We start from the raw sequence: 24136 nt of genomic DNA on the forward strand, positions 1-24136 counted from the left end.
TGAAGGTAACACAGCATTGCACAGCAGCACCCTGAATCACCATCTCTAGCACACAACTGAAGTTGGTGCCAGCACTTGCCTGCCTAGACAGGAAATCCTGCAGCGCTGATCACGTATCTGAACTGCACAGCTCAACTGCTGTTCAAGGCTCTCACTAGGGAAGAAGACATCTTTTGTTTCCTGGGCTGTACTGGTTCTGCTTTGTACTGAGACACCTGAGGAATATTTCTCTAAAGACCACCATGATAAAATTGACAGAAAGCAGAAAAAAACTAGAACAGCCTGCTTCTCCATCAACCTTTCTAAAATCATCTAACACTGCAGCCTACATTTCATCCTAACTCATCATGCTTCCAGAAGTGATAAAAAATAAACTTTGTGTCAAGGACCCAAAGCCAAGAAACTCTCTTCTCCCAAGCTGCATAAGGCTCCCTACAGAGTGAGAATGCGTGGCTTGCTCTGTACATCCAAGTGCCGTGTTCAAAACTGCCATTGTGCCATTGATCACAACCCTTTGATCTCAATTATTCAGCCAGCTTCTAAACCACATTATTGTCAATTTCCTAGTCCACACTTTATCAGTTTGTCTATGAGGATGTTAGAGGAGACAATGTAAAAATCCTTGTTAAAGTCAAGATCAAACAACATCCACCGCTCTCCCCTCATCCATCACACCAGACATCTCATTGTGAAAGGCTATCATGTTGGTCAGGCATGATTTCCCCTTCATAAAGCCATTGTGATTACTCATAATCACCTTCTTGTCTTTAATGTGTTTGGAAGTGATTTCCAGGAGAATTTGCTCCATCATCTTCCCACAAAAAGAGAAGCAGCTGACCATCCTGTAGTTCCCTGGACCTTCCTCCTTGCCTTTTTTGAAGACAGGAATGACATTTGCTTTCCTCCAGTCCTCAGGAACCTCCCCTGATCACCATGACCTTTCAAAGGTAATCAAGAGTGGCCTTGCAATGACATCATCCAGCTCCCTCAGTACTCATGGGTGCATCCCAATCAGATCCCATGGACTTGCATATGTCCAGTTTAAATATTGCCTAACTTTATCATCCTTCACCAAGGGTTAAGTCCTCCTTGCTCCAGATTTTCTCACTGGGCTCATGTATCTGTGATTGCTGAAGGCCGGTCTTACCAGTAAAGACCCAGACAAAGAAGACATTGAGGACCCTGGCCTTTCCCTGTTCTTTGTGATCCGGTCCCCTGCCCCATTATGGGCCCCACCTGGGTAGGGGGAGCTAGCTGTCCTGCTGTTAACATACCTGTAGAAACCTTTCTTCCTGCCCTTCACATCTTTTGCCGGATTCAACTTCATATGGGCTTTGGCTTTCCTAAACACAATCCTACATGCTTGGACAGTATCTCTATTCCTCCGGTGTTACCTGCCACTGCTTCCACGTACTGCACACTCCTTTTTTACAGTGGAGTTTTGCCAGGAGCAACTTGTTCATCCATGAAGACCTTCAGCCACCTTTGCTTGGTTTCTTGCTTGTCAGGGTGAACCATTCCTGAGCTTAAGGAGGGAATCCTTGAAAAGTGACCAGCTCTCCTAAAGCCCTTTTCCTCCCAAGGCCATATCTAATGGGATTCTTCCAAGCAGTTCCCTGAACAGGCCAAAGTCAGCTCTCCTGAAGGCCAGGGCTGTGATCCTACTTTTTACTTTCACCCCTCCTTTCAGGATCATGATGTCCAACATCTCACGGTCACTGCTGCCATGGTTGCCCTTAACCTTCATATCCCCAACCAATTCTTCCTAGTTTTTAAGTGAGAGGTCCAGCAAAGTGCCTCTCTTTGTCTGCTGCTTGGTCACCTGTGTCAGGATGTGGTTGTCAGTGCACTCCAGAAATGTCCTGGATTGCTTGTGCCCTGTTGTGTTGCCCCTCCAGCTCATATACGGGTGGTTGAAGTTCCCCATGAGGACGAGGTTTCTTCCAGTTTTTTTGAAAAAAGCCTAGCAGACAGCCAACACAACATCACCCATCTTCGTGTGCCCACTAATCCTGACCCACAAGCTCTCACCTGGCTCATCACCCTTCCTTAGGCAAAGTTTCATGCTACTCACTCACATAAAGGGTGACTCCCCCTCCTTGCTCCTTCTGTCCTTTCTAAAAGGCCTCTATCCATTCATGGCAGCACTTCAGTCACGTGAGCTATCCACCTCACTTCAGCACTGTTTTATTGATTACGTAGTCTCTCCTGTTCACATCATTGTGCACCCTTTGCTTGCCAGCCCTGTCTACCACTTCCTCATTTGGTCATTGGTTAGATCATTTCAGGTATGGGGGATGTGGAAGAACAAATTGGCTAGCTGTGTTCCTATACAAAACAGTAGCAAAGCATCTACGCAAAACATCTCTAGCTCACTATATGCAATGCAGCCCAGAGCTACAGCAAAGTCAAACCCAACACAGCGGCTGCAACCTTCTGCAAAAGCAAAAGTATGCAACTAGTCAAGACGAGGGGTAAAAAGAGTTCCTCCAAAAGAAACTCATATAACACATGGCAGAAGGCTTACTTCAGTTTTGGAGTGTGTTGCCTGTTTCAGCTATGTTGCCTCCAGCATGTCCAGCGGTCTCTCTGACTTTTGTTTTATCTGCTCTTTCTCTTCTTCAGACTATGGATTTTCCTTGCCAGGCAGTGCCTATCTAGCGTAGGACCCTTTCAGACCCAAGGCAACACTGACTTGTGATTCTGGGGGAAAAAGCTCAAAGGTGCAGCCATGAAAAACACCAGGCATCTGCTGGGTTGCCAACCCCCTCCCACATAAGTCTACAATGGGGCAGATGCTATGAAGGATAAAAGCTGCTGTCAGATACTCAGAACAATGTCCTAATGCAGCTGCCTAAGCAGCATCACACTGTGATCTTTAATTCTACCCTTTTCCTGCTCGTCCTGACATCTACCTCACTGGTACACTACACAAATGGTTCTGATGAGGTGTGCCTATGACAACATTTTTAGAAAAGTAGTTCCTCAGAATGTACCAATGGAAGACAATTATCATGATCTGCATTACTGCAGAATGCAGTCATTCTGTAAAGACTGGGGTGCCAACACACTAGGCAACACATGGTCTTAGAACATGAGACAGTTCCTGCCTGAAGACCTCATCATCTCTTCAAACAGATACATCAGGCAAGGACAGGCGGTCACATTTTTATCTTCCATTTTACAGATGAGGAGCTAAATTCATGGCTAAGGTCACAAGAAGTCCTTATCAGGAAAGAGGAGCCACAGCCCAGCTTCTGGGATTGCTGTGACGTATCTGTCTAAAGAGAACATACTCCTTGGTGAAGTAAGATGAAAAACGCAGAACTTTAGGACTGTACCCCAAGTGTAAGACCAGCTGCCCCATCCACACACAAAAAGTAAAAGTGATATTGTTTCCCATACATACCTCAAACTCCAGATAGTGGTCCTTCAGTTTGTAATCATCTACTTCCTTGCCTTTGAGCTTCTTGTCAGGAGGATAGGAGCGATGTTCGGCAAGCTCAGTGGAGATCTGCTTCAGCTTCGCTTCATGGGACTTCAGCTGTTCATCCTTCAGAAACACAATAAGCACTTAAGTGACAGAATCTAAAATATTCAATAGCAAAGGAAAGAGAGATCCCTGTACAATAATACCAAGTAGTTTCTTTTTCTTTCTCCCTTTCTTTCTCTCATCCTTTCCTTTAATCAGTTTTAATTAGACTGAAAAGGTCTGTTATTATAGAGCTATGCCCCCAACAGCTCTCTCAAAGGCACCCAAGCAAAGTGGCCAAGTTTGCAGAAAAACTCAGCAGCTAGCAGATGCCACCGGGAAGGATAGCAAACCTGTCATCCCTCGCCTTGCTGAGAGCAACGGAAGCAGCTTGCTGCAGAGCATTACTGACAACATGACACTTCTGCTTTAACACATTTTTTGGCAAATTAATTAAGGCTGTTGTGTATGCAGTCAGACCAGGGGCAGAATGAGACAGGTGAAGACCCTACCTCAGGTCTTTGCCATGTAAAGGTAGCTCCTTCCAGGACAGAAAGGACACAGGGTCAGGGCCCCTCCTTCCATTTCTGCACTACCAAATGCTTTCCGGTCTGTGGTTTCCATTTTTTTCAGAACAATGCAATGCATGCAGAAGAGGAAGGGCTGTCCAACCCCCAAAAGGTATCTCGTTTTGCTAAGCTGCTACCAGCTTTTATCCCACTGTGCAGCTGGAGAGAGTGCAGAGCTGCTACTCCCCCTTTGTAGTCAATTTCCTTTATCACAATCCCAGGCCCACTCACTTCCTCCAGTCCATCTGTCAGCTAATGTTCCCTCAGCTCCGAAGGTTTCCAGCTCCTGCAGCATGGCCTTCTGGCCATTTCTAGGCTTGGATCTGAAATCATGTTTGAATTAGGTACGTCCAAAACACAGACATGATCACGCAGACCTCAGTGACTGAGCCAGAGTCGTAACAGCAGGCAGTACCCAGCTCAGCTCCCGTCTATGTACCCAGCCTCAGAGGAGGAGATAGCTGCCAGTAGTTGTGCCCCAGTGGTGTGGGGCACGCTAGGTCGGACATGCCTTCACTGCACTGTGAGTCACACCAAGGACTAAGCCTCTCAGCTTACTGAGCTGGAGCTGCAGCAAAGAGCAGAATGGGGGAAAACTTCTACAGAGGATGACACTTGAGCCGCACATAATCTTGTGTTTCAGCTCTTTCGCAAGAGAACTGCAGAAAGAAACATGTGGGATAATTTGCCTCTGCTTATACATGGTAGGACTCAAACCACTCGCTATCGGCTGCCAAAAATTCTTGTTGCTCTTAGTGACTACCCTAGCGATCCACTCGCTATCTCTATTAGTGCCCAATCACTCTTCACGTTGTGCTAAATCCCTGGTCCTAGTGACATCCTGTTGCAGCGAGTTCTACAGCCTGATGACAGGTCTCTGAGCAGCTATTAATTTGGCACTTGTAATTTCCAGGGCAGCAGGCCTTTGGAGCTTTTCTGTGTGCATGCACTCTCTCAGAAAAAAGGAGGAAAAAAAACCAACCTAGTAGATCTTTTCTATACTGGTTGTTCCTTTATATATAGCTTTATCACATCCCTCTTTGGTTGGACTAACCAAGATCAGACACTGATCTGCTTTTGAAAGCAAACTTGGTACAATGACCTTGCGCAACCTGTCATGTCCAACCTCTTAGGTTCTGGCTGCATCCTGACTTCTGCCTGACCAAAAACAGGCCCTTTGAAGAAGTACTGTCCATCATGATTCAGCCCACAAAATCCAAAACAGCAACTACAGGGATTTGACAATTCCTATTTTTCTGTCTGCCAAATGAGAAGCAGCCCGCTGGCAGCTTTTCCACACTGACAGATAAAAGCAGACATGTTTCTGCTTGCCTTTGAATTTATCTGCTTTGAACACTTAACATTCTTCTGCCTTTAGCTAAAACAGCTTATCTTATTCCACTTTTCGTGTCTCCCCTTCTTCGAGACACAAAACACAGGGCTGCGTTCCATTTTTTTCCTTTCCAGATTAAACGGAAACAATGAGACTAGGAAACAATGTGCTAAATCGAAAAATCACACAGAACAATGATGAATGAAAAAGGTTTTTTTGGTGACTGGGGGTAAACTATTGAAGCCCCATACAGTATCTTAAAAAAAGGTATGCATGAGCAAAAGGTAAAATCACAAGGATGAGACAAATTAGTATTATTCTGTATAAGACATGTTTTAAACTTTAACCCAAAATAGAAGATGAAAAGTCGGTGACCACATTGTAAGAAGAAAGGCTATTGCCACAGAGAGGGAAAAAGCAGGGGCGACATTCTCTTCTCACCCTCTTAGAGAAATGCAGATTATGAGATAGTGGTTTCTAAGGAGTGTTGCTAAGCTATGAAGATGTCAAAAAAATGCATTTAAGAGCCAATCCAGCATGGGCAGATGACTTTAAAAGCTACAGGAAGTTACTTGTAAAGTATACACCTAGGATTGGGACCTATCACCTCTTCCACTTTGTTAACTTGATCAACGCCATCAATATTATGTTTCTGCCAGTGCAGAAGGAATTACAGGCATGCATCACAGCTCCCAAACTACACACAGCTATGGGTGCAAGCATCAGACACCCAGTCTGAAACAAGCAGAAGTAGGTGTTTTTTCGAGCAAGAAGTAGTAGAGCTGTGCAACTCCCTGCCGCAGGATGTTGTGGAAGCTAAAAGCTTATGCGATCACAAGTGGACACCAATGACATTCATGTAACAGTTTATAAATCTACGTTAAACAGTAAATCACTGAGCTGATAAGGGCTGGAGTCTGGAAAAGTATTGCGGGAGAAATACAATTGATGCTTTCCTGACGCATCAGCTTTCACTTTTTATCACCCCAAAGAGCCGAAGACCAGGAGTGTGTCAATTTCTTCTGAAATGAGTAGTAATAAACACCCAAATTCAAAAAAACCACCAGTCAGACAGTATTTGAAATGACCTCTGCAGAGCCATAACTGCAGGCTGAAAATCCTGTACCTTGTACTAGGAACACTGGTGATTGCTTCTTTTCTTCAAAAACATAAAACAATTATATTCAAGACTACTCCTCTCCCTCCACTTCAAATCTTGCATCAGGAAATGCGCAGAGATTTACTCTGCTAGCAGAGGTCCATGCAAGCCTCCTTGCCCTAGGAACGCTCGTGGCAACAGCCACAAAACAAAGCCAAGGACTGTCATCCAGTCTTCAGCCAGCCAGAGAAATCGCCATCACCCTCTACACAAAAACAGCTCACCTGAGATAGCTTCGTTGTGGTGGCTGGCAGGAGTGGGCGACTGAACTTCTTCTGAGAGCCAATTGCTGCTGGAAATGGTGGTGCAGAGAAGACAGCAGCCACACAATTAATCTTGTTGATCCAGGTCTGCATCTCCTCTTGGCTCCTGGGGAAGAAACACATATTAAGCACCTGTTGATGCAGCCTCCTCTACCTCTCTCCCACCGCTTCAATGGCATTTTAAAAGCACAAATAACAAGAACTGGACAAGTCTTACAGTCTGCTCAGTCTTCTGGTCTATCTTTGCAAGCAGCTAGTGTCAGATATCTCAGTCACAGCCTGGCTCATGATTAGGTCCGTAACTCACCCTAGCATACATCTTTTCCTAATCCAATGACACAGACGACAGAGCCAACCAATGCCCTGATTCAGACATATGTCCTAAGGTCTCAGCTGTGCCTGACACCACATATCTCTAGGAGGTTTCACATGTATCTCAGCAGAAACAGGCTCATGTGCAAGAGTGATGCACAGGTTTTTAATGTCAGAAGCAAAAGGCTGGTCAACTGTTCCCTCTGGATATCACAGCTTGAAGAACTTAATGAAATTATTCTTGTATTAAGTAGTAACTTTGTTTCTGACCAAAGTGTACCTTCTAGAAAGACATCCGGCTAGGACCTGATGACATCAGGAGACGGATAATCCAAGACTGCCTTTTGTCATTTGTTTCAATGATTAATCACCCTGACTGTTAGAAGTTTGTGCCTTGTTTCCAAATTGAATTTCCTGTGGCTTCAGCTTCCAGCTGCTGCATCTTGTTATGCCTTTCTCAGATAGATTAAAAAGCCTCTTAAAACCAGCCTCTTAAAGCCTTCTCATGAACTACTTGTATACTCTAATCAAATCACTACTTAATCTTATTTCTGATCAAATAAACAGATTGAACCTCTTAAGCCTCTCTTTTAACCTGTCCAGGCATGAATTTACCCCTCCTTCGGCACTGTTTTCCTTCCTCAACTATTGGCACAAATCAGGAGAGAGCACTTACTGGGCTTGGAAAAGCAGGACCCTCCAATCTGCTGTTTTAAGCTTGAGGACATTGGGTTTCTTCTCATAGTCTGTTGCCTTGGATGCCAGTGCATGATGCACACTAACTGCATTCTTCAGATCTTCCTCCGACAAAGCCTTTTCTGGCTTATATTCATCCTGCAGGAGTTAATAGGGGTAAAATGGCATCTTATTTCTCTGCGTGCTACTTCTTTTTCCTTAACCTACGGAAAAATCCTTGTTCCATAGTCATGAATAGTATTAACGTATATGAACTGAATGCAACCTGACTTGAGTACTTGTGGTTTCCATTACCTTTAACATCTTTTCCTTTCTCTTTCTTTCCCTTTTTTGATCTCTTTGCGAGGGAAAAAAGTAGTTCCACTACCTGCTTGACAGGAAGAGGGGTAAACAGGGAGTATTTGACTATCACAACAGTTTAATTTGTCTTCATTTCAGGAATCCTTTATGGCTAGCTCCCCACCTCCACTGCTCAGCTGCTGGGTTTCTGCTTGGGTTCTCAGCCTCCACTGCTCAATTTTTCTCAAACAACTACCTTTTGTGTCCTCCTAGGCAGGCCCTGACACAGTGGAGAAGTCTCCTTATCAGTCTCCACAAAGCAAATACAGCAACCTCCTTTAAATCTCTCTGCTCAGGGTCTGCAAATGGCAAGCACAGCACTGTCCAGTTTTTTGACACAACAACAGTAGCAGTCCTAACACCAAATGACAAAAGCAGAGAGTCAAACTTCTCTGTGTTGCAAGTGTCAGCCTGGGAGCAGTCTTTGATCTCCTGAGTGATAGAAGCTGGATGAGAGCACAATCATGGCAGTTTAAAGCCCACCTCACTATAAATGGCTTCAGAAAACCAGGAGCTTTTTTCAAGAACAAGTCATTTGCCAGCAATGCTGCACACACAGTGTTTCTGAAGGAGAGGCCAGCGCAGTCTGCAGCTGACTCCATTTCTCCCCCTTAGTACATCATAGAAATCAGTCTTATCTGAAACACCCACCAAGGGAGGGGGTGTGGCGGCTGCAAAACAGAGGAACATTTCCCTGCAGGCATGATAACTATTGATCCTTCCACTTGAACACAAGAGTTACAAGATGGGGTTTAGCAGGCAACAGGGTACAGGACGCAGAGCATGTACAGAGGCACCCACCCCAAAGAAGAGCCGGTTAATGTGCATGAATTGGTTTACACGACTTATCTGGCAGCACACAGACCAGTGTTGCAGCTAGAGGCAACTACAAGGGCATCTTGTGCTACCGCCAGGCTGGTTTGGTCAGGGCTTTCCAGAATGACTTCAATGGATGGCGAGCCACCAGTTGTGGTCCAGCTAGTGCGGGCCCAGAACTTGCTGCTGCTCACACTTCACCAAAGGAGATGCAGCTAACCAGCAATACTGTCACAGCACCACCTCCACCTGGGGCCAGACAAGGATGGAACCCACCACAGATCTGGCATGCCTAGCAGAAAGGCAGAGCACTGCTGCACAGATGACCAAAGGGCAGCCTTCAACCTAAGCATCTGTGACATAAGGGGTATTTAAGGTCTGGTAGTGAGCAAAGCGAAATGTCCTTCCTCTCCCATAGCTTGAGTCCCAGCAGGCTTTGCAGGGATCCCTATATGATGATGGACTTTTCCTACTGCTGCTGAGGGCACTCTTTAAACATTCTTCAAGTAAGATTTCGGAAAGTCCCTACCTGAAGGACAAGAACTGGAGGAAGCATCTTGAAGATGGAGGAAGCAAGCCCCTAGATTAAGCCCTTTATAGGTTCAAAAGCTGATTTATTTGGTGGTAGTTTTGGGGTAAATGACTGGCTTCCCTGTCCAGGAAGACTGTGAAAACTTCAAGGACAGGAAATGAACTTCGTCAGGCCTCAGAAACATGATATTCTGTCTTTCCTCAAGTTACTGCCTAGAACCAGTGTCAGCTATCACCTTGCCTGTTGCCTCCAAGCTTCCTCTGTGAGATGTATCCAACGTTCACAACCCACTCTGGTGTCTAAACCTGTTCCAGAAAAACTCCACATTTGGGCAGTCCCAGAAGCAGTCCTGGCGGAGAATCCCTCCTTACCGGAAGAGAGTGTTCATGATAATCCTTGCTAATCCCACTGGATCAGATGTCTGCAATCTACCTTGACAGCTGGGGCTCTGCCAGCCTCTCCAAAGGCACTGATCAGCATACCGGAAATGTCTCCACGTAGTTGGCCAGCCTCAGAGAAAGCTGGAACAATGTCAATGTGCTGTCAAAATTCCTCCTCTAAGGCCTCAAACTCTTTTCAGCTGGTGGGGAATGCTAGAGAAGCAGGAACATTCATATCTCGTATGCCATCAAGGACTGCACATGCTCTGATGTGCTGGTGTCAGCGTGGAAGTTGAGCTGAAACGGAAGGCAGCTCAGCGAAATTAGACAGTGGCAAGAAACTTATGAAGAGCCAGAAAGAAACTGTGACCTCTCTACCAACTGAAGGCTGATGTGAGTGCTGCACACAACGCAATGACTTGCTGAATTCATCTTTCTCAGACTCCTAGAGAATGACTTTCCCACAACCTGCTGACCCGGAGTCAGCATGTTTCTAAATAGGTTTTTGATAGACCAGAGAATGGTATTTGGCTTTTTATCAGTCAATGTACCGTGGGTGGTTATCTCTGCTCAGTTGCATGTGATGGCTGAAAAATTCTCTTTCAGAAAGTCACATCACTTAACACTTTACATCACTTACATCACTTTCTCTCTTTTTTAATATTTTAATACAGGAAACACATTTGAGAGAAGTTATATAAAAACACCCAAAAGCCTGCAAGATTATAAGCTGCCACATCACAAAGCAAAGATGTTACAAAGCTCACAGAAGAGTCTGAACAAAACATGAAGGTCCATGTCCTGCACTGCTTGCCCAGAAGCAATTTCTAGCAAGGAAGCAAGGTCAGCCTTATGTCCTCTCCTTCTAAACCTCTCTTCTGCACACACATCACATCCCACGTCAGTCTAGTGAACAGACGTTCTGTCAAGCTCCTACTTTTCAATTTCCTCTTGCTATGAACAGAGGGCAGGAAATTAACCTTGGCCTGAGGATGCCCAGAGACAGGGCCAACATCCCAAACATGTCAAACCTCTCATTTTATGTAATACTGTGCAGGCATGTTTAGCTGGCTAATTGTGAACGCTTCCACTGAGCCCCTCCGGTGGCCTCTGTGCTCACTGATTCAGAAACCATCTCTCTTAAATCACTTGTTTAAAAATAAAACACTATGCAGCACAGGAATTAGCACTGGAACAGTTCCAATGGGAAAAAAAAATAAAATGTGGGCATGGAGACAAGACTGCCCAGATAAACTCCCCAGTAAATCTCAAGTGACCACCATTTACAAACTACTCTCATACATGAACTTTGACAGCAGAACAAGGAGAACTGGACTGGTATGCAAACGGAATGACAGCAGAATTGGGATCACACTGCCCACTGGGGGAATTACAGCTGCTACAAACAATTAATATTTACACCATAGCAGTGTCTTCAGGGAACAGCTGAGTTAAAGATAAACATGGAAAGCAATAGCACAGAGGTTTGCACATGTGTTTGCGTGTATACAGCACCTAGAACGGTGAGATTTCTCTCTCCCCTGCTTGAACAGCACTCAGTGCAATGAATCCATCCTCACAGATGTACCTCCACAGAGATACAGATAATATACAGATAATGAGCGGAAGAGGGAAAATGTGTGTGTGCATAGGTGAATGCACCCTGCCCTACAGCACTCCATAATCAGAAGAGAATGCAAACAGAGCCAAGGAAATCCTTTGCCCACGAGTACTGCCACAGCTATACATTTCTACAAAGAAATCAAGCTGTTCTAAAACGCTCCTGAACTTTCTGAAATCAGGATCATTTCAGTCTCCTGGTATACTGCAAAAGGAAACAACAGCTCAGCAACTTTTACTATAAACAGCTTGGTCTAGCTGTGTATTTTAAAAACCTGGCACCCCCACCTTCTGTGATACCACATCCCTAGCAGACCAAAGCTTATTTCAGGGATGAAGCAAAGCCCTGCTGGACCTTCTGGAGCTGAAGAGAAATCAGAGGATGTTTCATAGCAGTGGCATGAGGCACTGTGGCTGTGCAGGGGCCAGAGGCACCCTGGGGAGGCTCACAGCTGCCCCATCACTCTGGGAATGAGCCACTTTCCATCAGGCCCCTCTGCCAACCTTTTAACAGCACTAAAGTAAAAGCCTTTATTGGTGCTCTGCTACAGTGAGATGGCTTCCGTGCAAGTGTCTTCAGGACCAAGTGGGAGACTGCAGCTTAACCACCCTGCTTTCACTGAATTCAAGTGCTGTGACAAGTACAAGACACACAAATAAGAAACAAATAAGAACAAGAACTCCAGCAATGCATTTCATTCTGTGAAGATGCAGTCAGATATGCAATTACTCTCTTGCTCTCCAAAGGATGGAGGGTGAGACAGGGGAGAGCAACATTTTGTAGAAAATTTGCACGCTACATCAGCATCTCTACGTTTTGTCAAACAGAACGTGTTTTCAACTAATATGCCAGTGATACTCACTAAAGTATTTAATTAAGACTCAAAATATAGACAGCATCTCCATTTCTCCCCCTTGCAAGCTTATTAATGCCCCCTCAAAAGATCAAATAAGAAATTAATATGTTATAGACAAGGACCCTTCTCACTTCTTAGGGAACCATGCAGTCCTTTCAGGGTGACACTAAAGATGACTTATTTCAGAAATCAAAACAGGTGACTCCGTTTCAGCCAGGAAAGGGCAAGTACAAACCTGCCATGAAGGCCACTTTAATAAAATCTGAACCTGCTGCCAGCAAGAGGACCACAGGGAAGGCTCAGCTGCGATTCAACAGACTTAGTTCTAGTCTCCTGCACTGGCTTTGAGCATGTCACATACAACTTTCAGCCCTAATCTTCCCTCATGACAGCCTGTTTCAGGATTTTCAGCACTCTCAAAAACATACTGCACCCAGAGCATCCACCTTGTAAACCTCATGCTGTAAGAATTTTATGAAAACCATTCTCTTCTCCGAGACTGTCCAGGTTGGCTCCAGTGAAGCCAACAACTTCAGAAAGCCACAGCAGGGGAGGAGGAAACAGCAGTATGCACTTGAACTTGAGCTCCTGATGGTTGCGAAACACAGTGGAAATATAAAAAGGCTTTCAAAGGAGTATAATTCTACAATACAGGGCAGTTTGGACAAACACCACCTTTTTCATTAATATTTCAGCTATGCTGGGGGACAAAAAGCCTTAACAATCTACTCAGCTGCTGCCATTTATTTGCTTTTGACAGTTCTCACTCATATGTTGCATTTCACATTCCAAGTGACTACTTAAAACTGTACTGTACTATATTTAAACTTGCGCCAAAAGACTTGAAGGGTTTCAGCTGACATTTTTTTTAGACTTCTTGCTGTCAGGGAGCAAAGTTTGTTAGAAACCAGTGTCTCATCTTGCTTTGGGGAAAACAAAAGTACCTTTTAATCCTTCAATTTTGCTATGGACCAGAAACTGCAGATTCTTACCAAGGCCAAGCTGCTGTTCAATTGTTTTGGAGCTTGTCTTGCAGGCATTGCAGGAAAGTATACTATGAAAAGATGGGAAAGGAGGACAGCCTTACAGGAGGGGAAGTCATACGTATGAAATGCAATGTTAAAAGCAGCCTAGAGGAATGTGAGCAAGACACAGAGAGATGATGCTGTCTTTGCTGGAGAAGCTGGCTATTTTTTCAGCTGTGAGTGACAGTAATGGTACAAACTAGAATTGATAGGGTGCATATGTGGATGGGGCCAATGGAACTGAACTTAAAAGTGTGAAAAGGGGGAGAGTGTCAATGAAAGGATTCATGCCTCAATGCGTGTGTAAACAGGGTGGGGGGCAGAGAGAGCCACTACACTGTGTGCCGGAGGGAAAGGAGCCTGGAGGTGAGCTGTGAGAGCAGAGAGGATGCTTGCTGCTTTACCCCTCTTTAATTAGTTTCCAAAAGACAGTCATTTCCCCTACCTTCTGCAAGTACAGGACCGTTCCCTTCAGCACAGCATAAAAGGTTTTCCAGCCTCTCTTTCCCCGGGGAGCTGCAAAGAAAACAAATGAAAACCCATTTAACTCTGATCCATTTTTACACTTTGTCTAGGCAACAGGAGAGCTACGTTAGTCCTGTGTTAAACCTGCTTTGTACTCTCCTTTTCAAAGGACAATGCAACTCAGCACAGTGCCTGCACATACCTGCTGTGTGAGAGAGTAATAAACCCTGACGACAGCCTTGGACTGGATCAGAAGGGAACAGCAGCAATGCAGAAAGCAGGCCAGAGAGATCCAGTCTTTGTGCTCTTGCAGGTAGGCAGACACTGCCTCTACACAGCTAGGTCTGAGCTCTGAGCTGTGGCAAGAGTTTTCAGAGGGAAACACCCTTTCCCCATGCTACAGCAGGCTGGCAGACGCTGTTCAGGACCAACAGGACACTGCTCAGAAAGCTGTGCCTCCTAAGACCATCCTTCCCCCTTGCTGCTGCTGCACACCCGAGTTGGCACTGAGTGGTCAGATGGCTTCTTGGTCCCCTCCCCTCTTCCTGCTGCCACAGGGGAAGCCAAAGGAGAGAAGGGAGAGGGGAGACAAACAAAAACCTAAGCAAAAAAAAAATCACCCCTCAAGAAACTTATATCAGTTAGAGGTTGAAGAACGTTAACCTGAAGATACGTTAAGAGATTACATATCCAGCCCACAAAATCCTAGAAACAAGCTGGGGTGGGGGGAAAGAAGATAAAAGAAAAGGAAAAAAAAAGTGGGGTTCAGCATGAAGGCTCCAGTTTGAAATTCAGCCGCAATAGAGGAAAAGAAGGGACAGGCTGTACAGTCACAGAGCCAGAGACCAGAAGCCTGCATCTAAGCTCACTCTCCACCAAGCACACACCACTGACCAGCATCCACTTGCCTCTACATTGAAATTAATAAGCCGTGCACAACTAAAGCATCACCCTCAGACAGGCATGCCATTCTGATCTGAAGACAGCAAGTGATGGTGGAGAGGTTATTAGTCCCTTGCTCCACAGGTTAATCATGCTCATCTCGTACGATGGACCTTATTTCTAATTGGCATTTGTTCGGTTCAGCTTCCAGCTGTCGGCCCCAGTTACGTCCTCCTCTAGACTCCCTAAGAGCCTTAGCCCTCAGTACTCCTTGCCTGAGAAAATACATATAGCATGCTAGTGCATCACTTCATTAGCAATCATTAGCAATCCCGTACAAGCTGATCTCTGCCCTGCAGCAACTCCATTAGGAAATGAAGTATGAAAAGGTCTAACTAACTTTAAAAAAAATTTGTTTCATTTTATTTGCAACTGGGAAGTCAGAATGTAACTTTTTCAAGACCCGCATGACAATGAGAGACAGACCTCTAAGATGTGCATGGCCCTAATTACACTACTCATAAAAGGATTATCCCCAGAACGTCAACATCCAGTGTGCTGAATAATAAGCAATTCTGATTACTTATAATTAAAGAAATAATTTAATACAGGCAACTAGACACAACTACTGATTAAGGTTAAATAAACAGAAGTTTAATAAAGAGAAACCTATTCAGAGCATTCAGTCATCACAAAGAATGAGGCCAGTTTGATTTCAACATCTCTGTTTGGATTGTCCAGCTGTCAGTCTCCAGCTTCAAAACACCAACCTCCAATTGTACCTTCTGAAATATACTAGCAAAACATGCGAACACCAAAGAGCTTAGCCCAGCTAGGAGAGAGTTGCAGTTACTGGAAACCCATCACAAAGTCAGACTTTGCCTTCAAGATTCAGCCCAGTTGCGTGCACCATGATCAGGTGATCATCAGCAACGATCAGGGAAAATACAGATGCTCTGAGTACCCTCTGTAATTTCCAAGAACGCCAATAGGAAACAAACAAATGAAGATGTGCAAACAACAAAACACACAGAGGTGAATCAGAAGCCTTCAATAATGAGTGCACCACAAACAGAAGTAGGACAAGAAGGAAAGACTACAATTAAAGTAAGAGAGACAGCAGGATTATTAGGAAGAAGGGGCAGCGAGGAACTGCATGGCATAAATCTGGCTGTCACCAAAAGCTGATGAACTTCATTGCCTGGGAGAGTAGGGGAGGGAATGGTTACAGCAATTTCCAAGCAGAGATGAAAAACAGCCTTTCTTTAAAGACAGACCCAGAGAGGGGGGCAGATTTTAAACAATTTGGTGTCACATAAGGAAAAGGAGACTTACCAAACTACTACAGAACAGCTACGGTAATTCACTTGAAATTGTTTTCTCTTCTGTAAACCATGAGATTCATTTTCTTTTAGCACAAAAGATTCACATTGCTTTGCTGTATTACATCACTCATTATGTTCATGCATTAGAGATGTTGCAAATGGGACTGAACATTGTAAATCCTGGCCTAGTAGTGAGAGTGTGATAATCCAATTGCTGCGTTGTTTGTTATTGCTGCAATTTCCCCTAATGAAGCAGCACTATTTGCCTTGAGAAGCACATGGGTTCATCATAAGCGGCATTGTGCAGAGATAGCAAGACCATGAGATGTTAAAAATGAAATATACTCACTTTTCTTTCCATCCATATCTGCATGGCTTTTCCGAGCCAGAAATCCAGTTTTATACACAGCAGCATTGGGATCATGAGGGATGTCCAGAAATGGGTTATTTGAGTTGCCAATTCGACTGACAGCCTTCGTCTGGCTCCCATTATCCTTTTCATCTGTACCATCTGAATGAGACTTTTTTTTCTCTTCTTCATCCCTTAAAAAGCAGTGAAAACCAAGCATGAACAAGGGACTGACCAGCAAAGTTTCATTTCAGTACTTTTTGCACACTCCTTGTCGAAACATACCTCTCTCTTTAAAGGGGACCCTGTTTAGACAGAAACCTAATGTACCAAAATGTATTCAGATTATTCAATTCACCTACTTCACCGGCACAGCAGATAGGAGCCGGATTTTCAAAAAAGCCCAAGTTTCCCCTTTACAGTCTCAAAAGCCAGGATTTCAAAAGTGTTATGTGTCCTCCAACTTCACCTATTTTTAATTCCACTTATTTGAGTGCTAAAATGGGAAATACTTGCCTGCTGGACTCTCCTGAAAAATCTCCAATTTGTTCATGAGTTCACATGTAGACGAAAAGAATTAGGTTACTGCAGATCACTGTGGCTTACCCCTTAACTTAGCATATGAAACACAGACTCTACCTCCTTTTCTTTGTTTTCCTCTGCAGACTAGCATAAAAGTAGTAATTTAAAAATAAATACTACACTAGATGAATTATGTTATCTGTATTTTAGGAAAAAAATACTGCTCAAAATGTTACTTATTAGGGCAACATATACAACACAGCTCTTGAGGACAACAACGCAACCCATTTCAGCAAGTCACAAGCATTTCCTGACTAATAAATGCCTTTTTGCTTGTCACAGCCAAAGGCAAAAAGAACCAGGCAACCTAGAAGACAAAGGGTGTCTGTCACAAGAGTAGGATGATAGTTTTCAGAGAACAACAGGCCACTGAACCTGGGTGGATGGCGTATCTGGAGGAATCACAGTCACTGTCAGATTACAGAGCAGCCCTGTGTCCCTTGAAGTCCCCACACATTCCTGTCCAGGTGACTGGGAAAGGTGTGTCAGGGAGGATGAAGGCTGTCATTGGAAAGTCATGGTAGCAATGCTTCTCCTAAGACCAGCACCTGATTAAGAAACCAAATCATTATCACTTCAGTGTAATGATGGCCAATAGTGAGGTTGGACTTCAAGCTGCTGCATCTCACTGGACCCAGGTGATTAGAAGAGAGCACAAACTCAGGTAGATTTTCCAGGCACATGCATACGTTCACAGGCGTGTATCAGAAGAGAATTAGCAAGGCACACATCAGTCCAAAAGCTCCTCTTTGGGCACACTGCAACCATATCTGCTTATGGGAATGACCACCCAAAGAAATGGCCCCCAAGAAATGCAGGCTAGAGCAACAATCTATGTTATCCTGATCTCTGCAGAAATGGTCTTCTGGGGAGTAACTTAAGTCTGAGAAGATACAAGGGTAACAGACTGGTGTGACAACTAGGAAACCAAATCCAGAGACATGGAGGCTATATTAGTGAACTTAGCAGTGCCAGGGCATGTTCACAGGCATTTGACTTTAATCACCTCATATTACTTTGTGCTTCGCATGGTCTCAGCCCAGCACACTCCCAAACAATTTCCAGACACTGGTTGGGAATCAGGACAGTCAAGGACCACTCCAACAGGCAGTATAAAAGCAAGCACCTTCTTTTAGAGGGTAAGACTTTTCAACATCATCTGGATGGATCATCTGGATACAGATGCTACACATTGACACTCAGCCTGAGAGTCACACAAAGGTGCCACACATTTGATTTAGTTGTAGAGATGTAGCCAAGGTGGTGCACCATACCATCATGGTGTTGTCTGGCAAGGTCTCCTGATTAAGAGGAACAAAACTTTTACCTGAAGACCTGATTCCTGCAAGGGAGAGCAGTCCTTGCATCTTTCAGCCTATTGATACGTGTTTTCCCACTCCAGAACAGACAGATCTGCAAAAAACTTTTTGTTGGTCAAAGCAATGATTTCTTCATGCATGCTTTGGTTGAAGCCCTCTGCCAATTAAAAAAAGTGTAGGAATTTTTGACAATTTTGATTGTCCCCACCCTTCCTGTGTCTACAGCATTTACTAGCTGCTGGCAAGCCTGGACCATTGTGTGACATGTGTTTCTTAGAGATGTGTCCAGGAGCAAATTCTCTGAACACAAGTCTGTGGTACCTTATCCAGACTAAAATCTCACATAGGGTACAAGCACTCAGGCTGATTTGTCACACTGAAGTGCCTTGTGAATTCTGGGATCTCAGCCAAGGACACAGTGGATTTGTCCCTGTCAGCAGAGACCTACTGCAGTAAATGGCTTACTATTTTTTTGGGATAAGCTATCTCCTTTGGAGGTATGGGATCAAATTATCTTTTTCTGATCAATTGTCCTGTGGGAATGTACCAGTACCCTTATCCAAGCTGCCATAGGTGTTGTGATGAGGAATCCTGGGGATCCTGGACACCACTAGTGCTGAGAGCAGTGCTCTCAAACTCAGCACCTCTGGGGCAGCTATTAAACAGGAATTCTTCAAAAGACAAATGCAGACAGGGCAGACAACGACAAAACGGCATCTGCTGTCATGACTACTGGTAGCACTGAACAAACCTTTAATTGGTACTTTAATCTGTCATTGAAAATGGGACATCCTTGAGACTCAGAAGCCTCAGGCACTTGTGAGAGCTGAGTGCTCTGACAAGATGCATGAGGTCAAGGTGCACGAGCTAGTCTGTAAGATGCAATGAAGGGAACCAGAAAGGCAAGGAGGACTCATTACAGAGAACAAGAAATGGACGAACAGCTGAGAAAATAGAACTAAAAGGAGCCTCTATCTCCCTCTGTTCTTGGAACATAGAACACCAGTGGAAATAAAACCAGGGGGTCTGGGACCCACTTCAAATACTCCATGTTGCTTCAGTGCACAAGAAGAAAGCAGGACAATTGGGAGGAATTTCAAAGTAGCAAAACAGTTCCGGGATTAGCCTTTGCTTATGTACCCTCCAAAGCTGGCTGAATAGACAAGTCCTGGATAGTTTTTATCAAGGATATAACAACTTGAGCTTACTCCTCACCAACCTTTAGGGTACAGCTGCAAGAAGGAAGAGCTGGCCTCTGGATACATACACCTTAAAACTGATCTTTGTTTGAAACACTAGACTGTGCAGGGTGCAACTACTTCCTCATCCTCAGATGGCTCTCACAGATGATATAGCCCCAGCATGAAGGCATCCAGTGATGCAGAGGTAACAGTCAGTGGGTGGTGTCTCTGTGCAGGTATGTTCAGATTCAAGGATCTAGTGTCACACAGGCAGAGCTCAGGTCCTTGTCAAGGGCAGGCTCGGTGCCTCTCCTTTCCATTTGGTCCAGGAAATAGTACAATCCTTGTGCCTTCGGGTGAAAAGCTCCATGCTGGTTCCAACATACATTTCAGCAGCAAAACATCATCATGAGTGTCCACTTAGGTTTGCAGAAGTCTTAAGAGATTTTCTGTCTTTGATAAGCAGAGGGAGATCATTCCTGGCTCTGGGTCTGGAATTTGTTCCTCTGGTGACCCCTCTGTCACAACTGGTAGGGGCTGATGGCTATGAACCCTCTTGTAGGTCCATCCATGGAAAGTGGGACCTACTAAAGTCTCTGGTCTGCAGGGTACTGGGTGAAAGGAAAAGGCTACCACCTGTAAAGATTCTCCAAGACTCTGCTTGCAGCATGTGGTTATTTACAAGGTTTCCCAAAACAAGGAGTTTCAGTTCCACCTGCCTGAGCTTCTCTCTTTGGAAAAGGACCTGCAGACAGAGCAGTAACCAGAGCACTGGCTGCCCATGAGAACCAGCACACCAAAGCCAGAATCTGCTTGCTCTATCATCACTTGGAGTCACAGCATTGAAACAGCAGTATTCTCCTAAAATGCGTGATCACTGACAACCAGAAGGAGTTTGCCTCTTTCTTACTCTTAAGCACGCAGAATTGAAACACATGCAAAAATGTAGATATTGCCATTTTGGTGAAGAAACATATTTTTGCCTTTCCCCAAAAAGACCCTATACAAGAAAGTCCCATTTTTGTCTTCTGGGAGAAAACCACCATCTGGTTCTCTCAGTAACAAAAACATTTCTGTATGCTCTGCGGTCTGATTTGAGGCTCTGCCTTAGAAAACTTTGAAGTCACTAAGCTGTAAAGCCAGGGTCAAGCCCTTCATTTTTAAAAGTCTGCTTCATCTCTGCATTTGTTCAAATAGAAAATGTATATGACATGGCAAGAGACTGGGTTTGTCCATTTAAAAATTGGCATTTAAAAAAATATTCAGATTTATAATGTATAATTACATGAATCTGTGGAACTGATAGCATCTGTGTTAAGAAATTGACTTGAGAAACCAGTGGAGATAAGTTTTGGCCTATTTCCCCAAGGGAGGAGAGAAGAGAAAGGAGAACCAGGTGATTACTACCTGACCTGCCTCTAAAACCAATCATGAAGTTGCAAACAGGAAAGATTCTAGAACTTGGGAGATGAAGAGTTAATTATAACAGGGAGAGAGTTCTGGGTTTGACCTAGAGAAAGGTGAGCTTCAGCATGGACATCTTTGTAACCACCCCAGTCTCAGCATCACAGTTTGCCGCAGGAAACACAGAAAGATTTGGCAGCAGTCCTTTCCCACTATCACTGTCTCAAAGATCTATTTTGGTTTGGCAGGCAGGAGAGGATTTTTCAGTGCAGTCCAGAAAGACAAAAAAGAATACACTGTGTCTACGTCTAAACTTCTCTGGCAAGAAATCTGTTTCATCAACGACTTAAAAACCAAGGGATTCTCCTGAAAACTACACTGGGCTGCTGAGAGAAAACTTTCAGAATACAACTGTCTCAAATGCAGCCATTTGGGTTTTGCAATTTTGTAAGGGGCACTTTGGGATATTTCACATGTTAATTCTAGATCACCATTCAGCCTATTTTAAGATGATGATTTTATTATTCCGATCACCTTCAACAGGAAGGAGACATAATATTAGGAACAATAGAGAACAATAACGTTCACCACCACATTTCCACGTAGACATCATGCAAAGAAAACATATTTAGCTCTGGCGCCTTTGAAATCACATTATCTTTTCTTCTTCAGCTTAAAGCTGACAATGATCAGTGCAAAAGCCAAAGAATGAAAAACATCTACAAAACCTGGGCCATAATATTATAGACAATGGGACTGAAGGAATGTTAAGAGGTCAGCCAATCCATCTCTTTAAGGCTGGATCCACTCTTCCTAACCCATTCTGGACAGAATACCCAGTTCACAAAAACGTCCAGTAAAAGCACTTCCATAGCTCATCCAGGCAAATCTATGCCCTGGTTTAAAAAGCTTATTGCTAGAAAGCTTTTTTTAATGTTTGGCCCAAACTTCCCTTGTTTCAAATTTAAGTCCATCCACAATGGGTGTGAAGAATAATTCACACCCTTCTCCTCTGCAACAGCTTTTACACACTAAAAAAAATACACTCAGGTCCCTCTCCTCAGTGCTCCCTTTTCCACGTAAACAAACCCAACTCTCAATCTCACCACTTATGTTCACAGGATCTTGAATTCATTTCAACTTACAGGTGATGTCAGGGTTGAAGAACAAGAGTTTACCATTCAAGTATGAAAAAACCTCATAGAAATATCAAGTCCCTCAGGGAAATTTAAGCAGCATGAGAAATTATGACACAATTATTTGGGCTACATGCACTCCTGCAGTGGTTCCAGTGACCTAAGCACACTGAAAACAGATTGGACTAACTGGATGAAATAGTATGTGGCTTCACTGCAGTCAGTAGGAACTTCTGCCAATAACTTCAGTGAGGTCTGAACACTACTTAGTGCTTCACTTGCTGTTCGAAGAAATGAACCACAGTCTAACAGATAGGAGAAATCTAGAACCGTAAGCAGTAGAGAGGAAATATGGAATGGGACAAAAGACAGAATAATCGTATTTCTGATGGTTAGTTTTCCCATCCTGCTTTTCTTCCAGGACACTGAACACACAAGAGGAAACAGCAAGCAAAGCAAATGGCACACCAAGTAAATGGCAGAATGTTTTCTAGCAGTTCTATTGTAAAAAGTAACCAAAAAATTTGGGGGATGCAGTCCTGAGTAGGAGTGTGCATTCAGGATCCTACATTCACCATTTCAGGGTAAATTCGGGGTTAGATCTGTTTATTTTACAAATTATGGTATGTGGTTCGCTTTTAACCTTTTAGAGAACTTGAAACTGGAACAACTGCAGAAAAAGAACTGTAATGAAATTCTCTCTTCCAGATCTGTACTTGTGCTTCCCTGTTCATAAAGGATAAATGAGTAACTCTTACTGAAAGTCTCTGGAGCACATCTGCTGATTAAGGTGCCACTTCTCTTGACTACAAAATTGGAATCAATGGTAGCCTTTTCTTTCTGTGAGCCTTGGATCAGACTGTAGTTCTACTGTAAATGGACAGCAAACCATTTAGGATGATGACACACCTATGTCGCAACTAAGAGAAGGATCATATCTTATGATATGATCATATCATACATAAGATACATAAGATGATCCCCATCTTATGTATCGCTGCTACCCTCCCCTGCCTATGGGCTTATTGACAGTCATTAATTCACCACAAATATACTTCCAGAGCAGCTCTAAAACTGTTGCTTAGCTCGTAAGAGAGTCTTAGCTCCTCAAACGGATTCTGGCTGGAGGACAGGCATTCCTTCAACATTCCAGCATTGCAAGGGAGCTTATGCTGGGTTTTGAAGACCCATTTCCACCTTTGTCTTACCTCCCACTTCTTCCCTTGCCAACTGCATCAGGGAAGCAAAGGGATATTCTTTGGAAAGGAGAGAGGATCTCCCTCAGTCCCATCACAGCAAAACCAGCCGCATCCCATTCTTATCCACCTTCCTCTACAGATCACGACAGCAGAGCAAGAGAGTGATATGCTTCCTCCCTCTAGCTCAGGCAGTCCATGGGCTCCTTGGAGTGATTACTTTACATCAACCACACATCTCTGTAGAATTCTTGTAGAGTCCTGCCCCATCGTCTTTTTCTGGCGCCTTGTCTCAGTGCAGCTGAAGATGTGGAATCCATGGTCATAAAGTTCGTAGGTGTTTTCAAGTGTGGATGAGTTCACCTTCTGCCTGTTTTAAAGTTGTGCCCTTCAAGAAACACCAGAAGCTGGTCTTTGAATTATGCTAATCTGCAGCTGTGACAGTGAAAGCATCATGCTGAACTAAGCTTTCAAAGTGTTGTTGAGTAAGGGGTGAGGAAAAGACAAGTTATGTTTATTGGAGGTGGCAACTGAGCCTTTTGCTTGTGTTGAAACTTGTATCTAGAGAAGACAGATCTTCGTGCTCCCTCTTCCAGCCAGCACTCTCAGCCCTAAAGGTAAGCACAAAACCTCTTTGACGATGCCCAGAATGACCTTTGTTTCACAGCATGGAAAGTAATTGTCACATCTGTCCCAGCTATCTGTCTGAGTTTCAGATTGGAATGGGCAACTGGCCACTTTGAGCATTCTGCTGGGAGAAGGTGGTTTTACCCCTACATCCCAAAGCCTTATTTAAGGAGGATTCTGATTTCTCTCTTTTCCAGCCTGCTTGTAATTTTTCCCCAAACAACTCATTAGCAAGGGATATGGACTGAGCGTTGTAAATGCCAGAGGAGTTTCTACCTATACAGGAGCAAGCTGTTT

At 44.1% G+C, this 24136-nt stretch overlaps 1 protein-coding gene across 1 annotated transcript in view; it reads right to left on the reverse strand.

Annotated features, from left to right (window-relative positions):
* Nucleotides 1-1665: 1665 nt before the first annotated feature.
* LOC104621059 (PH and SEC7 domain-containing protein 3-like) overlaps nt 1666-24136 on the reverse strand; it is a gene marked incomplete at its 3' end in the record, with an annotated part of 32812 nt that continues 10341 nt past the window's right edge. Inside the window, exons 3-8 of the mRNA XM_010287444.1 lie at nt 16395-16588; nt 13819-13889; nt 7785-7942; nt 6758-6902; nt 3410-3553; nt 1666-1765 (exon numbers count right to left, since the gene is read on the reverse strand). Coding sequence (XP_010285746.1) covers nt 1666-1765; nt 3410-3553; nt 6758-6902; nt 7785-7942; nt 13819-13889; nt 16395-16588 — 812 coding nt within the window. The remainder of the gene's footprint in view (nt 1766-3409; nt 3554-6757; nt 6903-7784; nt 7943-13818; nt 13890-16394; nt 16589-24136) is intronic.

Source organism: Phaethon lepturus, unplaced genomic scaffold (assembly GCF_000687285.1).
Source record: "Phaethon lepturus isolate BGI_N335 unplaced genomic scaffold, ASM68728v1 scaffold36465, whole genome shotgun sequence".
NCBI lineage: Eukaryota > Metazoa > Chordata > Aves > Phaethontiformes > Phaethontidae > Phaethon > Phaethon lepturus.